Source organism: Sander vitreus, chromosome 22 (genome assembly GCF_031162955.1).
Source record: "Sander vitreus isolate 19-12246 chromosome 22, sanVit1, whole genome shotgun sequence".
In the NCBI taxonomy this organism is placed as follows: domain Eukaryota; kingdom Metazoa; phylum Chordata; class Actinopteri; order Perciformes; family Percidae; genus Sander; species Sander vitreus.
Window position 1 is genome coordinate 3577649 of NC_135876.1, and position 17663 is coordinate 3595311.

The 17663-nt window shown below is 39.7% G+C and overlaps 1 protein-coding gene across 1 annotated transcript in view; it reads right to left on the reverse strand.

Annotated features, from left to right (window-relative positions):
• Positions 1–7001: 7001 nt before the first annotated feature.
• The window catches only part of LOC144537486 (CBY1-interacting BAR domain-containing protein 2-like), a 13294-nt gene continuing 2632 nt past the window's right edge, over positions 7002–17663 (reverse strand). Inside the window, exons 4-9 of the mRNA XM_078281248.1 lie at positions 16280–16381; positions 14434–14439; positions 14212–14316; positions 13512–13625; positions 12404–12610; positions 7002–7187 (exon numbers count right to left, since the gene is read on the reverse strand). Coding sequence (XP_078137374.1) covers positions 7002–7187; positions 12404–12610; positions 13512–13625; positions 14212–14316; positions 14434–14439; positions 16280–16381 — 720 coding nt within the window. The remainder of the gene's footprint in view (positions 7188–12403; positions 12611–13511; positions 13626–14211; positions 14317–14433; positions 14440–16279; positions 16382–17663) is intronic.

Genomic DNA, 17663 nt, shown 5'->3' on the forward strand with positions numbered 1-17663 from the left:
GCTATATTTTAACCCTTTTTGAGGCTGATAATTAAAGCTATATTTTAACTCTTTTTCAGGCTGCTCTAAAAACGAAACCTCCTTTTTAGCCAGTCTTATGTCACCTCAGAGTGATAGTTCACAACCACCAGACTGTCACTCGGGTAATATCGGACCATTCTGATGTAGGATTTTAAAATGTAAGGTAAACAACGGCAGAACTCGCAGCAGCATTGACGTCAATGCTTTGATTTGATTCAATGACATACTTGGTCGGATCAAGCCTTTCATTCATCATAAAAGAACTCCTCCCACCCAGTAAGTTTACAAGAGAGACTTGCCGTCAAGCTGAGAGTCCTGGCATCCGGTTGCCCAGGAGCTCCACCTTCACCTCTTAGACTGTCACTAGAGTAATATCGGACCATTCTGATGTAGGATAGGAGAGTTAAAATATAGCTTTAATTGGAAGTTTTCAAAGCTTTTAATTTTAAAATCCTACATCAGAATGGTCCGATATTACCCGAGTGACAGTCTGGGGGTGGTGTACTATCACTCTGAGGTGAAATGAGTCAGTCTGAACAGGAGGTTTTAGAAGATCAAAATATTTACTTCGTATCTCAATATATTGACTTAGTATCTCAATATTTTGACTCAGTATCTCAGAATATTAACTTAATATCTAAAAATATTGACTTAGAATATCAAAATATTGACAGAGTAGCTCAGAATATTGACTAAGAATCTCAAAATAATGCGAAACTTTAAAATATTGACTTAGAATCTCAAAATATTGACTTAGAATCTCAATATATTGACTTAATATCTCAAAATATTGACTCAGTATCTCAAACAATTAACTTAATATCTCACAATATTGAGTTAGTATCTCAATATATTGACTTAGTAACTCAGAACATTGACTAAGAATCTCAAAGTAATGAAAACTTTAAAATATTGACTTATGATCTCAATATATTGATTGCTACGGTGGCCCTGAAGTACAAATCACAACAGCAAATAGAAAAACGCAACAGCAAATCATAAAACACAACGGCAAATAGGAAAACACGACAGGAAATACGAAAACACGACAGCAAAATATGAAAACACTTCAACAAATCATAAAACACAACGGCAAATAGGAAAACACGACAGCAAATATGAAAACACTTCAACAAATCATAAAACACAACAGCAAATAGGAAAACACGACGGCAAATATGAAAACACGACAGCAAATAGGAAAACACTTCAACAAATCATAAAACACAACGGCAAATAGGAAAACACGACAGCAAATATGAAAACACTTCAACAAATCATAAAACACAACAGCAAATAGGAAAACACAACGGCAAATAGGAAAACACGACAGCAAATATGAAAACACTTCAACAAATTGGAAAACACGACAACAAATAGGAAAACACGACAGCAAATATGAAAACACGACAGATAATAGGAAAGCACAACGGCAAATAGGAAAACACAACAGAAAATAGGAAAACACGATTGGACAGACGGACTGTCTGTCTTTTAACAGGAAGGAGAGGTGAAAAAACACGTCCGTCTGTCTAATCAGGAGGCTCCGTCCTCTGCTAGATAGGCCCTACCTTTTCCGATAGAAGTTAATGCCGTTTTGTTTTCTTATTTGCTGTCGTGTTTTCATATTTGCTGTCGTGTTTTCATATTTGCTGTTGTGTTTCATATTTGCTGTCGTGTTTTCGTATTTGCCGTTGTGTTTTATGATTTATTGAAGTGTTTTCATATTTTCTGTCGTGTTTTCATATTTTCTGTCGTGTTTTCATATTTGCTGTCGTGTTTTCCTATTTGCTGTCGTGTTTTCATATTTGCTGTCCTGTTTCCATATTTGCTGTCGTGTTTTCATATTTGCTGTCGTGTTTTCATATTTGCTGTCGTGTTTTCATGTTTGCTGTCGTGTTTTCATATTTGCTGTCGTGTTTTCATGTTTGCTGTCGTGTTTTCATGTTTGCTGTCGTGTTTTCATATTTGCTGTCGTGTTTTCCTATTTGCTGTCGTGTTTTCGTATTTGCCATTGTGTTTTATGATTTGTTGAAGTGTTTTCATGTTTGCTGTCGTGTTTTCATATTTTCTGTCGTGTTTTCATATTTTCTGTCGTGTTTTCATATTTGCTGTCATGTTTTCCTATTTGCCGTTGTGTTTTATGATTTGCTGTTGCGTTTTTCTATTTGCTGTTGTGATTTGCACTTCAGGGCCACCGTATAATTCAGTATCTCAATATATTGACTTAGTATCTCAGAATATAAACTAAGACTCTTAACCCTGTAAGACCCAAATATAGAAAAACCTAAAAAAAACTTTAAAGATGTTGTTGTAGGAGGCCTTTGATGCAGAAATTAAAGAGTTTAAATGTTTATGTATGTTTTTAGAGAAATGTTGTAATATTGCAACATTGGGCTTAGTTGGGAGCATAATTTCTGTATTTGTACTCACGTCTGAACAACAATTCAGAACAACTAAGGGTTCATTTGCATGTTTGATTGCTTACTTAGCTCCATAAAGGTATATAACATTAATCACACATTAGTCATATTTTTTATGAAGTCATTTATTAAAAAACTATTAAACAAGATAAAACTCTTTCTAGCAAACTTTTTCTAGCAACTTCTTCATTCCTTTTTTTGTTTTCATGACTGACTTTCATTGGTTGTGAAAGTCCCAAAAACAGTTCTTGTCCTCTGAAAAGCAAAGGTCACACTTGCTGCATTGCGTGTTGGTGTATCCTTTATTGCAGTGTCTGCAGCGTCCTCTCCCTGTCTTCCGTGGCAAATGTGCAACTAGGTCCTTGCGTACATCCAATGGGAGGTGTGCACATCTCTTGGACAGTCTCTTCTGAGCATTCAGAGGGCTTCTTGATGTCACGAGTCTGTGTTGCTGGGCTCCCTTTGCCTGGAGATGGTCGTCCTCTCTTTGGAGTTTGAAGTGTTGTGTTTACCAGGATGAGAGAGGATGCTAGCTGTGCCTGAAACTGTCTCCTGTTCATTGCCTCTTTGCTAGACATCTTGAGAGCTTTGCAGTCCCGCTTGTAGAGGAGCCAGGCATTGACCACAGCGAGGATGATGGTGTGCCAGAAGATGTACATGTACCAGCGACGGGATTTGATGGGGAACTTATATTTTAATTTCCCCTTGAAAGGAATCATCATCTCATCCACAGAGTTGTGCTCTTCTGGTACCACTTGCAGGCATTTCTCTCTGAATGAATCAAGCCATGATCTGAGTTTCCATAGTTTCTTTCTTTTCCATCTCAGATACTCTCATGTTGTTTACAAAATGTAATGACGTCAACAGGGATTGGAATCTGTTGCGTGGCATCACATCAGCAACAGGGGAGTACTGTGTCTCTGTCTCCCAATACATACGGGTTCCAGCCATTTGTACTAGGCCCATCTTCAGGTACATGCCAAACATTTTTTCAATTTCCTTTGCAGTGGTGTTGACAGATGTTCCATTTGTCTGAAAGCTGTACTCATTTGTGTTTTGTGTCAGAGACTCAATCATGTCTTCGGACACAAACTTCTGGAAGTATTCCAATGGTGTGTGGAGGGAAATGTCATCTCCTGTGATATCCAGACCAGAAAAATCAGTGTTGGGACTGATGAAATCTTTTTTCAGCCAGCGATACCTGTCACGGGGCATGGTGTGTTTGCTTGTTTTTGGCTTGATGTCCACGTAATTATCAGCTGGACAGTCCATGGGTGGTTGATTTTCTTTGTCTTTGTCCGCTTCATCACTCTCATCAGTGTCATTGAGTTCCATCTCAAATTCTATCTCACCATTTTGGATGATATCAATCACATCCTGCAAACTGTATCTCGCCTCTCTCCTTGCTGGTGGCATTCTGAAAATAAAATGTAAATTAATTAACATGTATACATATGCTTTTTATATTGTAGTACATAACCTGAAGTAATATAGGGTGGTGGACCCTGGTGCTCAGGGTAGAAATGTTTTCCAGGCAGACAATACTGTCTGCTTATTGTAAGTTGCTTTGGACAAAAGTGTCTGCTAAATAAATGTAAATGGCTTAGCCTATGCTCTCTACTTATCATGCTAAATGAGGCATGCATCCCAATCACCAGCCATTTAGTCACACAATACTGCCTTGACATAACAATATTGCTTGTTATGCTCTCTAATTAACATACTAAAAGGAAAACATGCATACCCCCACTTACATCCACACCCCACATTCAGGAACATTTTCACCTTTCCCAGAACTGAATTGTCTGTTGATATCCTCTGGAATTGTAGGTCAGTCTAATCAAATTAACTACATTTTTTAGAGATAAAACTTTTAAATCAGTCAAATTTGACCAGAACACAACACAAGGGTAAAATGTATACTGTCCATGTATAAAGAAAATACTTTGTTTCAGGCAGTGGTGTAGTGGAGGGAATACAACCTGTTTGAGCCCACTGCAACAAGCCTGCTATTTTGACTACCACACTCACCCAGTGTTGTATAATTGCAACAAATATATAACAAGCTCTAAATGAAATTTGATGCATCTATTCCACAATACCTACATATGTACATGCTCTAGACATTATAATAACCAAAAAATATATAAAAGACCTACTTGAATCTGATGAATCCAGTCCAATGAAACAAAGAGATGTTGTTCGAAGGAAACCTTGAGAGGTTGTGTGAGTTCATGGCCATAAGGCAGGACTTATAAACAAATCTACGATCCAATAGCATTGTGAGACTGAACAATAGGACCCAGTGACTATGCAAATGTGGTAAAAAATAAGATAAAATATAACAGATTGTTTTTAAGGATGGCTAAAGGTAACGTTGTAATTTTACAACAAGGGGTGTTACAGGGTTAAAGTAATGAGAAACTTTAAAATTGACTTAGAATATCAATATATTGACTTAGCATCTCAACATATTGACTAAATATCTCAAAATATTGACTTAGTATCTCAATATATTGACTTAATATCTCAAAATATTGACTTAGTAGCTCAATAAATTGACTTAACTAAGTTAGTAATTAGTTAGTAACATTGACTAACGATCTCAAAGTAATGAGAAACTTTAAAATATTAGAATATCAAAATATTGACTCAGTAGCTCAATATATTGACTTAGATCTCAGAATATAAACTAAGAATCTGAAAGTAATAACAAACTTTAAAATATGGGAGTTCTCTTATCCTGTGTCTGTTATTAAAACTTTTTGATATTAATGAATGTCCGTTACTTTCAAGCCATTGCCAAATGAGTTGCTACAAAGCTAATTAAGACTATCAGCTCCACACAACTCTCTGTATTTCTCAGTATGGCTATGTTCAGAAGATTGTGTCGTCCGGTGACTTCCCCGCGCAGAAACTCAAGTGACGATTGTTACCTCTTCTGAAGAGTCCATGTTTTTTTTATCCTCCGGATACTCCTTGGTTACTAGCAACTGCGTGGAGGAGGGGTGGGGGCGGTGCACAATCACGGAAGGTTTGTATCATGTGGATGCGCTGACAGTGTTGTTGTCATTACTTAGAATTCCTTATGGTGGCGACAAAAACTATGCACTATAAATCTGCGTCAAATCGGTGCTTTTACAATGTTTCTATTAAGGTTTAAATATCCCCGGAATCGGGCGAATCTCCCATTCGGGTTGTTTTTTCTCGTGAGAGCCTACGTCACTTACACCGCCAATAAGAAAACAGAGAAGAGTGCATGTCAGATGGGTCTATCAAGAGACTCATTTGATTCTCTCAGTATAACTGGTTTACTCGCTTGTCCGTACGTGTTTGTCTTGATCGGCTATTTAATTCATACATCACACTACTTTGGTTAACTTATTTTAAGCACCAAAACAATTCAATCACATTAGTAAAAGGTATGTTTTTACTAGAGATTTGAAAAGTGAATATCAATTTTTCAGCTTTAGGGCCAAATTATCTCTTTACACATTGCTCTAGAATTAAATTTAGCCTCAATATAAGAAAGCTGAGTTTGTTCTGAAAAGTTTGATGTAAAACACATGAGTATCAGGTTATATGCAAATACCCTTAAAATGTGAATTTGAGAAGATATGTAAAAATCGAGAAAATGTCCTTACACTTCTAAGGGTTTTAACAAAGGTTATTTTCTCTTTCTTTCTTATCTTATCTGCTGATTTGGTTGTGAAATACAACATCAATATGTCCAATAACTAGCGAATATAAACTAGTGAAGCACACATTAAATATCATAGAGCACTGTAGATAAAAGTCAGAATGCTTGCATTCAAATTACGCAATACATCTACAAAGTGCTATAAATATAAATCTACTTCTGAGTTACACATACTGTTTTAAGTTAAATATGTAAGGTCAGGTAAAGACCAAGCAAAAGTATACATTAAGTCAATGTGTAAAAAAATAAATGTGAGGAATCTTAAGGCAAGGCAAAATGATTGTACATCTATATTTTGAAGGTCTACATTAAAATATAACAATGCATTCCTGACAGTATCACATACATGAGTCTCATATGCAAAGATATAAAAAAAATGGAATTGGAGCCTGTAGAGAACATCAGGATGATTATTTGTTGCATTTCTTTGTTGTCTACCTGCAAGACAGCATCTCATCATGATAGGTAACTTTTCTTCACATTTCCAACTTGAAAGACTTGTCATTAAACAATTATCGTAGTATGTTGATCCACTAGGTTTATTTTGGGAACCCTTTTTCTGCTGAGCTGACTCCTTTCCAGCAGCGATAAGCAAATACAGCAATTACTAATATATTTGAGCAAAACATAATTTTCAGTGTGTTCAGTTTTACATTATCATTGTATAAACTTACTTTTAAAGACTGTACATGGTGACAAGAATAGGGAAGTGAGGTGCTGATTGGAAGACAGCTCTACAGTTGACATATATCTATATACAGTATATTTCAGCCTGGATTAAACACATTGTCATCATCTACATGGACACAGCATTGTGTACAAGGAGATGGGTACATGTGTGTTTCCTGCATAGGCTTTTACTTTTGCCATCTGCGCATCTGGGCGTATTGAGCCGCATAAGACTGCCTGCTGATGGGCTGACCCTCTTTTATCTCTGATTCATAAATCTCCTCCTCTTCTTCCTCATCTTCTTCTTCGTACTCTTCTTCCCCCTCCGGCTCTTCCTGCTCCATGCCTCTCTGGCGTTGTATGTTGCTGTGAGCCTGCAAAAAGAATAAGGTGAGAATGATCTCTAAGGACCCTCAGAGTCAATGCAGGGGGGCCTCCAAATTATGGTTAATTTTTGAAAGTTTTTCAAAAATTAAAAAACTCTTAACATGAATGCAACATATTATCAGAAGATATAAATCCCCATTGATGAATGGTTACTGGCCTATAGGTAAGGTAGTCAGCACCCTACAGAAAGAACTTTGACTTGTTCTGGGCCTGAAGCATGATGGTCTCCACCCAAACCGACATGGAGCCAGGTTGCTCTCTGACAACCTAACGACCACACTGAGGCATTGACATTCTGTAGAAAATATCACAGATTCATGCCCCCCAGGTACTGATTCAAATGGCACTTTACATGTGGATGGATCTGAAAATGTTTTCTACAGGGTAACATGTAGTACTACTACTATTCTTTGTATGGTCTATTGACCATACAAAGTGGTGAATCCCCTAAGTAATAAGAAGCTAACTGCAAACATAGTCAATTTAGCATCCATTCCCCCGTCAATTCTATTCTCCTTATATATGCTTCTTCTAGGCAATATTATTAGGAAACACTCTAACTTTCACTGTTATGCGGATGACATTATCCGAATCCAAATTATACTTATCAATCAAGCCAGATGAAACCAGTCAGTTAGGTAAACTTCAAGTATGCATTAAAGATATAAAATCATGGATGACCTACACTTTTCTGATGTTAAACTCAAATAAAACTGAAGTTATTGTGCTGGGCCCTAAACACCTCTAAACCTCACTAACCAAAGATATAATTACTCTGGATGGTATTGCCCTGGCCTCCAGCACCACCACGTTCATAACATTACCAAAATTAGGCACATCCTGTTTCAAAACGATGCTGAAAAACTAGTCCATGCATTCGTTACTTCCAGGCTGGACTACTGTAATTCCTTACTATCAGGTTGCCCAAATAAGTCCCTTAAGACTCTCCAGCTGATCCAGAATGCTGCAGTGTGTGTTCTGACAAGAACTAAGAAAAGAGATCATATTTCTCCTGTATTAGCGTCTCTGCATTGGCTTCCTGTAAAATCCAGGATTGAATTTAAAATCCTTCTCCTGATCTACAAAGCGTTAAATGGTCAAGCACCATCATATCTTGAAGAGCTCATAGTACCTTATTGTCCCACTAGAGCACTGCGCTCCCAGAATGCAGAATTACTTGTGGTTCCTAGAGTCTCTAAAAGTAGAATGGGAGCCAGAGCCTTCTCTCAGGCTCCTCTCCTGTGGAACCAGCTCCCAGTCCGGGTCCGGGAGGCAGACACCGTCACCACATTTAAGAGTAAACTTAAAACTCTTTATTATAGAGTGTGGTCTAGACCTACTCTATCTGTAAGGTGTCTTGAGATAACTCTTGTTATGATTTGATACTATAAATACAATTGAATTGAATAAAAGGTAGCCATCCACAGATACAGTTAAGGATTCACTGTGCTACATGTATGTGGAACATTAAAACATGACTTATAAAATCATGCCCACAATTATTTTAGTAGCTTGCTACTCTATGCACTAAAAAAGGTATAAAGGCTTTAGGCTGCCCTACACTTTACACTTTTGTAGGCCTAGTTTAATATGCAACTTAATTTTATACATTTATTTATTTATTTATATTTATTTATATATATATACACATACATACACACACACACACACACAGTACTGTGCAAAAGTCTTAGGCAGGTGTGGAAAAAATGCTGTAAACTAAGAATGCTTTCAAAAATATAAATGTTTATTTTTATCAATTTACAAAATGCAAAGTGAGCGACCAAAAAAACATCTAAATCACATCAATATTTGGTATTACTACCCTTTGCCTTCAAACCAGCATCAATTCTTACAGGTACACTTGCAAAAAGTCAGGGAATGTTGAGGATCGTAGACGCAGTGGTCGGCCAAGGAAACTTAGTGCAGCAGATGAAAAACGCATCAAGCTTATTTCCCTTCGAAATCAGAAGATGTCCAGCAGTGCCATCAGCTCAGAACTGAAAGAAACCAGTGGGACCCAGGTACACCCATCTACTGTCTGGAGAAGTCGGGCCAGAAGTGGTCTTTATGGAAGAGTTGCAGCCAAAAAGCCATACCTCTGACATTGAAACAAGGCCAAGCAACTCAACTATGCACGAAACTGGGGTGCAGAAAAATGGCAGCAGGTGCTCTGGACTGATGAGTGAAAATTTGAAATATTTGGCTGTAGCATAAGGCAGGTTGTTCGCCGAAGGGCTGTAGAACGGTACAATAATGAGTGTCTGCAGGCAACAGTGAAGCATGGTGGAGGTTCCTTGCAAGTTTGGGGCTGCATTTCTGAAAATGGAGTTGGAGATTTGGTCAGGATTAATGGTGCCCTCAATGTTGAGAAATACAGGCAGATAAGTATCCATCATGCAATACCATCAGGGAGGTGTATGATTGGCCCCAAATTTATTCTGCAGGAGGACAACGACCCCAAACATACAGCCAAGGTCATTAAGAACTATTTTCAGTGTAAAGAAGAACAAGAAGTCCTGGAAGTGATGGCATGGCCCCCACAGAGCCCTGATCTCAGCATCATTGAATGTGTCTGGGATTACTTGAAGAGACAGAAGGATTTGAGGAAGCCTACATCCACAGAAGATCTGTGGTTAGTTCTCCAAGACGTTTGGAACAACCTACCAGCCGAGTTCCTTCAACAACTGTGTGCAAGTGTACCTAGAAGAATTGTTGCTGTCTTGAAGGCAAAGGGTGGTCACACCAAATATTGATCTGATTTAGATTCCTTTTCTGTTCATTCACTGCATTTTGTTAATTTATGAAAATAAACTATTAACACTTCCATTTTTGAAAACATTCTTAGTTTACAGCATTTTTCATACCTGCCTAAAACATTTGCACAGTACTGTGTGTGTGTGCGTGTGTGTGTGTGACACATGACAGGTTCAGATTATTATTCTAAGTGTCTGACACCCTTATGGGAAGGATCCCTACAGAGATAGACCTTTTTGTTAAAGAGTAAGATATTTTTGTTTAACCAGAAACAGCCCTGAAAATCGCCATCGCCAAACTCACCAGACTCTATTTAAATAAACAGTACTTTTAGCGTTTATAGATCCTAGATGCTCTTCTCCCTGTACACCAACAGCTGCACTTCCAGTCACCAGTCTGTCAAGTTTCTGAAGTTCGCGGACGACACCTCCCTCATCGGACTCATCTCTGATGGTGACGAGTCCGCCTACAGGTCGGAGGCTGACCACCTGGTGAAGTGGTGCAAGCAAAACAATCTAGAGCTCAATGCTCTAAAGACAGTGGAGATGGTTGTTAGCCTGGGTAAACCCTGATGAACTTCCGGCAAATTTGAGATTTGCTCTGCAAGTCAGTCTGGCGAAGAGCCAATTCAAGCCCATTTCCAATGTCCCCAAAATCGAGGCACCAATCACAACCGCTGAGGCGGGCTTTACACCAATCACAACCGTTGAGGCAGGCTTTACACGACAACGATAGCGCAGCGACGGCGAGCAGCTTTTTGTTTACATTCAACATGACGGCGCCCGAAGCGCAGCGTCACACGGATCGTTGGTCTGATTGGTTGGACTATCCAATGCGCCCAGAGGCATTTGAGCGGCGTCCGTTGGTGACGCCCCTTTGGAAATGAACTGTCATTGAACCTTCTTTCCCAGACCCACTCTCAGTTACAACTGAGAAGGGTCTGGTGTCAACCAGGCTAGATGTTTGTGGACTTCAGGAAGAATTCAGCCCCACCTGCCCCCATCACCCTCTGTGCGGAAAGACTCCACAATATTAATTGTGGAGTCTTTCCGCTTCCTGGGAACTATCATCTCCCAGGACCTCAAGTGGGAGCTGAACATCAGCTCCCTCGTCAAGAAAGCACAACAGAGGATGTACTTCCTGCGGCAGCTGAAGAAATTCAACATGCCAAAGACAATGATGGTGCACTTCTACACAGCCATTACTGAGTCCATCCTCATATCCTCCATCACCATCTGGTACGCTGCTAGCACAGCCAAGGACAAGGGCAGACTGCAGCGTGTCATTTGGTCAGCTGAGAAGGTGATTGGCTGCAATCTGCCGCCACTCCAGGACCTTTACGCCACCAGGACTCTGAAGCGTGCTGGAAAGATTGTGGCTGACCCCTTCCACCCTGGCAACAAACTTCTTTGAGAGGCTGAGGTCCATCAGGACCAAAACTTCACGTCACAAGGACAGTTTTTTCCCCTCCGCCACTAGCCTTATTAACAAGGCCCGGAAACCACCCTGACTCTCTCCACTCCCCACCTCTGGCTCTACATGCCACTGTACTTAATCTGCTCTTTTTATCTTAATTCTTACTCTTATTTTTTAATACATTCTGTGTGTGTACATATATACATATATTTATACTTATATTGTTTGTTCTGTTTAACCTGTTTGTTTAACTTATTTTAGAGAATGTGTGACGTGCACCTACAACACCAAAACAAATTCCTTGTATGTGTAAAAAACGTACTTGGCAATAAAGCTTTTCTGATTCTGATTCTGATTCCAGTGTATTTCCACATGTAAATGGGTGAATTAAGCGTTTATTTCAACCAAACCAGAGTGGTGATTGTTGGAGCAGTGGAAAGACAGAACCAAGGCAGCTTTTGATAGTTTTATTTTGTTTCTGTCGATTTTGAATAAAGTGTGTTTTACAATGATAAAATTACTGTTCATTTAAATGGATTTTTTTAAGGATTCTTTTTTGGGTTTTGGGCATTTTTAGGCCTTTATTCAACAGGACAGCTGAAGACATGAAAGGGGAGAGAGAGGGGGAATGACATGCAGCAAAGGGCCGCAGGTCGGAGTTGAACCCGGGCCAGCTGCATCGAGGAGTAAATCTCTATATATGGGTGGCCGCTCTACCAATTGAGCTATCCGGGCACCCTTGGGGAGGTTTTAATGTTAAACAAAAAGGATCTTACTCTTTAAGTGCTGTTTTTTTAATCCACTTTTAGTGGATGTAAATTGAAGGTGGGCAATTGCCCATTAGCGTTACATTGTTGTTTGTTTCACCTTTCTTAATACTGGACCAATATTAAAGATTGTTGTTCCCATTAGTCAATGGAATATAGGGTCCAGGTTTAAAAATACCAATGTTACCCTTTAAGGACAGCAATATGAAAATTAACAAGCAATCTCATTCTGTCACTATGGTAACGAAGACTTTAGGGCTCACCCTCCTGACTGTGTCTGGGTACTGGCTGCGTTGTTGTCTGTGGTTTGGGCCTGTGGTAGAGGCCAGCGTTGACCTGAGGCTTTGGCTTCTGGGGGAGGCCAGAGGAGGACTGGGGTAGCGGCTCATGACGGGGGAAGAGTAGCCAGTCAGAGGGGTGTCCAGGCGCCCATCCAGAGTGTCAGGCATTCTAATCCGTCCATTGAACAGCTATGGATTTGAAAAGACAGGATAATGTTTACTCCAAGCTTGTCGTTATTACCTGCTGATGGAGCTTGAAACTGCAATTATTTCAAAGCACATCTACTCTCAAGTCAGTTCATCTTGCAAATTAACAGCACAATTCTTAGAAAATGAGCTTACTCAGATATTTTCCAAGTACTCTACATCGACAACGTTTCACTTTCGGGATTGTTCAGGTGCCGCCGGAAATTCCGCCAGATGTCCGTCTTTTCAGCCAGATGTCAATTACCTTTCGCTTTCTTTTTGTTAGCATTTTAAACTCCGGTGGATTTTTGAGGACTATGGTTAACTGCTCCTCAGATCTCTGCAGGGTAAATCCAGACAGTTAGCTAGACTATCTGTCCAATCTGAGTTTTCTGTTGCACGACTAAAACAACCTTTGAACGTACACGTTCCACCAAAACAAGTTCCCTCCTGAGACTATTTTGCAGCAGCACCGGGGCTCCGTCCGGCGCTTAGCACCGCCCAAGATGATTGTGATTGGTTTAAAGAAACGCTAGTAAATCAGAGAACGTTTTTCTCCCATCCCTCCTCCGCAGCGCTGTGGAGGAAGGTCTGGCAATGCGAGACTATGCGTGTGTTGATCACTTCTCCACATTGGCCAGGAGGAATTTTTAGACCATTTCCATTTAATTTTGAATGATATTGCTATTTCAAGAATGTCTTTCATGATTCTTCAGTTCATGTCACAGAATCTCAATTGATTTGAGGCCAGGATTAACATTACTTTTCTTATGTCTAAGCCATTTTCTAGTTAATTTTTCACTGTGTTTAGGCATATTTCTGTGTTGCATCTCCCAACTTCTTAACACATTAGTAATTACACAATGTTGTTTCATGTGTTATCAGCTGCATTAGCTCAAGCCACCTCCAGATCCTTCTGAATGTCCATTGCCTCCAGGTTGTGGTATGTGTGTGCATAGACCTCCAGCGCCTTAGCATGGAAGAGCATCTCTACTGTGATGAAGTCTTTGAAAATCCTCTGCCAAAAAACAAAGCAATAGTGGTTGTCAGTGGGACATTGATGCTGGAGGATGTTAGTGTATAGCAGTGGTGGAATTATTCAGATCCTTTACTTCAGTAAAAATACTAATACCACACTGTAAAAAATACTGTTACAAGTAAAAGTCCTGCATTGAAAATGTTACGTAAGTAAAACAATGTAAGTATCATCAGGAAAATGTACTTAAAGAATGAAAAGTAAAAGTACTCAAAGCAGAAACAATTGTAGAAAGTGTAAAGGATCCAAACAGTTGTGTGTTTAATGGTCTAATCATTTCAGCTGGACTTGTAGGCCGTTATATTGTTGGCTAGTTTCATTTATAACATCAGATTTTATAAACTACATGTGTTTTATGTGCAAAAATCTTAATGTGTAAAGTATTGTGTCAGATGAATGTAGTACAATATTTCTCTCTGAAATGTAGCGGAGTAGAAAGTGGCATGAAAAGAAAAGACTCAAGTAAAGTACAAATACCTCAACATTTGAACTTAAGTACAGTACTTGAGTAAATGTACTTAGTTACATTCCACCATTGGTGTACGGTATGTGTGGAAGTGTGACTGACTTTGATATCCTCCAGTTTCTGTCTCTGGAAGTCTGTGATGGTCTCCTCCAGTTGTCTGATACTGTGCTGGGCCTTGTTGGAAGCCTTCTGAGCATTCACTTCTGCCTGTCAATGAACACACAATACAGTACACAAATCTTTACCTCACAGTCAGTATGGGCTGCATGAAGGGTCAGTGATGTGGTGCTGTTCATCAGATAATCATAAAACCATGTACATTACCTGAGACTGAAAGTTCTTGTCAAGAAAATATTCTCAAGTGTAACTGTGTATAAGTTGCAACCATTGTTAACATGTAATGCCTACATAATAATAATAATAATAATAATAATAATAAATGTATACTTTATTCATCCTGCAAGGGGAAATTACAATGTTTTCACTCTGTTGTTATTACACACAGGCCTGAATTACACACACATGCTAAGTACCTATACATGCACTAATGGAGAGATGTCAGAGTGAGGGGGGAGGCTGCCCATGGAAAGGCACCCGAGCAGTTGGGGTTTTGGTGCCTTGCTCAAGAGCACCTTGGCAGTGCCCAGGAGGTTGAACCAACAACCCTCCGGTTCCCAACCCAACTCCCTACTGACTTAACTACTGCCACCCCCACATGAAAGTATTAACATATATACAGTATATAAGGCACACTGTTTACCACACGTTTTTTCATATATGACCAGCATATTTACAACATTTGTAAGATATAACTTCTTATTAAATAGTCAATTAAACAAAGTTCTAATGAATGCATGGTGAAGAAATTGTGGTGTGAATGCTGTATGTTGAAAGGCTAACACTACACTGGATTGCTGGCTTGAATTGTGCAAAAAGGTAGTAGTGAGAATACTTGAAAAAGTAGGAATGGGTTTATTTAGTGTAAATGTTATTGAAAAGTTGACCAACACCAATAACGTTTGAAAGATGTGGAATATTTTAATTGTTTTTAGAAAATGCTGACACTAAACTGGATTGCTGGCTTGAATGTATAAGAAGTAGAGATGCACCGATTACAATTTTCTAGGCCGATTCCGATTTTCTTTGAGTTAGGCCAGCCGATACCAATTTTAGCCGATTTCGATTAATTTTTTTCTAACCACTTTACAGCACACACAAATATTTATTTTCTATCTTTTCTTTAATAGAACATTTTGCACAGAACATAGAACATTTTTTGAACAGATAATGGATCACTATAAAATAAAACTATATAAATTACTCCTGGTGTCGAAAATTCACACACATCTAAAGTGCAATGTTAGAACCATTTCCTTCTTTTCACATCCAATATCCAACTAAAAAAAATGTGATTTTGGTTTTTGGTGTCGTCCCTCCATGCCCTACTTTTTCCTTGCAGGTGTTGCATATTGCAAACTTGTTATCTTCTGCACACACGCTGAAGAATTTCCAAACATGTTGCAGTTTAATTCACGAGGTTCCCTACATGTGCAAGAATAGCGCGGACACGCTCTTCACACTGCAGAAAAGTTGAGAGAAAGGAAAGACGAGACTGTGCTGTCGCGTGCGTGTGTGTGTGCGTGCGTGCGTGCGTGCGTGCGTGCGTGCGTCCTTGTAAACTGTAACACGTATAACTTATGTTGTCAGTTAATTGTAGCATTGACCGGCATGAAATCGGCATATGTCAGACTGACCTGCCGGTCGCAGGTCATGGCCGAGCACGTAAAAAACCGGCCAATTCCGGTCACCGCCGGTCTATCAGTGCATCTCTAATAAGAAGTATGTGAAGTAGTAGGAATAGTTGAAAAAGTAGGAATGGGTTCAATGAATGGCATTGAAAAGTTGAATCATACCAATAATGTTTGAAAAATGAGAAATATTTATTGATATATGTTAAACTAATGCTAAACAGGATTGCTGGCTTTAATTTGGATGAAAAAGCATCTAAAGTAGAATGATTGAGTCAAAAGTGGGAAATGTGTGCATCAGATTAGGGAAACTCAATCAACTGTGTTGAATATTTTCAAAAAGTATGAATGGGAAATTAAAACTTGTATAAAACTTCCAGTTAATGAAAGAAAAGAGCCAAATGTCTGTATGTGAAGGATACAATGCTCTGTAGATCTGCTGGGTTCCTCAGTCGGATTTTCTCCAGTTTCTGCAACTCCTTCAGCTCTTTGTTCAGATCAGTGCTGAACTTCTTGAGATCTACCTGAATGGAAGATACACTGTCAGCTCCCACAACACAGAAAACAAAGGCCAGTCAGTCTTTTTTTTCATGTTGTGTAAGACTGTCCTTAAAAGAAAAGACAGTGGTTATTTAATCATAAAATGACCAATGTATTCTTACACCTCCCCTCTAAGAATCACCACCTTAAGGTGCTGGATGGGTCGCTGTCGCCCCATGACCCTGAGAGCGGTGTTGTGGGGGATAATAGTTCTGGTAGGGTCACTCAAGGCTGGTCCAAGACAAGGGGTCAAGACCGAGAGCAATTCCAGAAACCTTATAGACTGACAACTTTGTAAGCAAGTTACCTCATACAGATTAGGGAGACTGTAATCTATATCGACGACGATTCATTTAGGGAATTGCTCCCGTGCTTCCGGAAGATCCGCCAGATGTCCCTCATTTTTGGCCGGATGTCCACCCTCACCTTTCTCTTTCTTTGTATTGGCGTTCTAAACTCCGGTGGATTTATTACGACTATGGTTAACTGCTCCTCAAATTTCTGCAGGGTAAATCCAGACAGCTAGCTAGACTATCTGTCCAATCTGAGTTTTCTGTTGCACGACTAAAGGTGCTGACACACAGAGCCGATTATCGGTCGTTGGACCGTCTGGCGAGGTCGGTGACTCGAGTCTGTTTGGTGTGTTCCGTGCCGTCATCCGTCCGAGGAGCTGACGGCCTTCATTTGGGCCGACCCGACATGTTCAGTCGGAGACAGGGCAGTCGGGACTCACCCGGACATGGCAAGCGGATGAGCCTCTCAAAATCTGATGAAAACTTTTTGGACCTCGGGGACCCGACTGATCAGTCCGACTGCCTTTTCTGCTGACGGTTGGCCGTCTGGTTGGTGTGTAAGCACCTTAAAACAACTTTTGAACGTACACGTTCCACCCAAACAAGTTCCTTCCCTAGGCTATTTTGCAGAGGCACCGCTGCTCTGTCCGGAGCTTAGCGCCGCCCAAAACTATTGTTTTTGGTTTAAATAAATGTCAATAAACCAGAGCATGTTTTTCTCCCATCCCAGAATGCTGTGTGAACTAGCCAGACCCTCCTCCGTGGCTCTGTGGAGGAAGGTCTGACAATGCAAGACTAGTCTTTATAGTCTTTTAGAGTTATTCAGCCCGGTTTAACCTACAAGAATTTGACAGCTCATGTAACGTGTTTTGGAGCAATAAAAACATCTTCCAACCTCTTTATTGCAGAAACAGACAGAGGACTGCATTTTCTGTCAAGCTGCAAAGAATTACAGCAGGCACAGATGATGAGG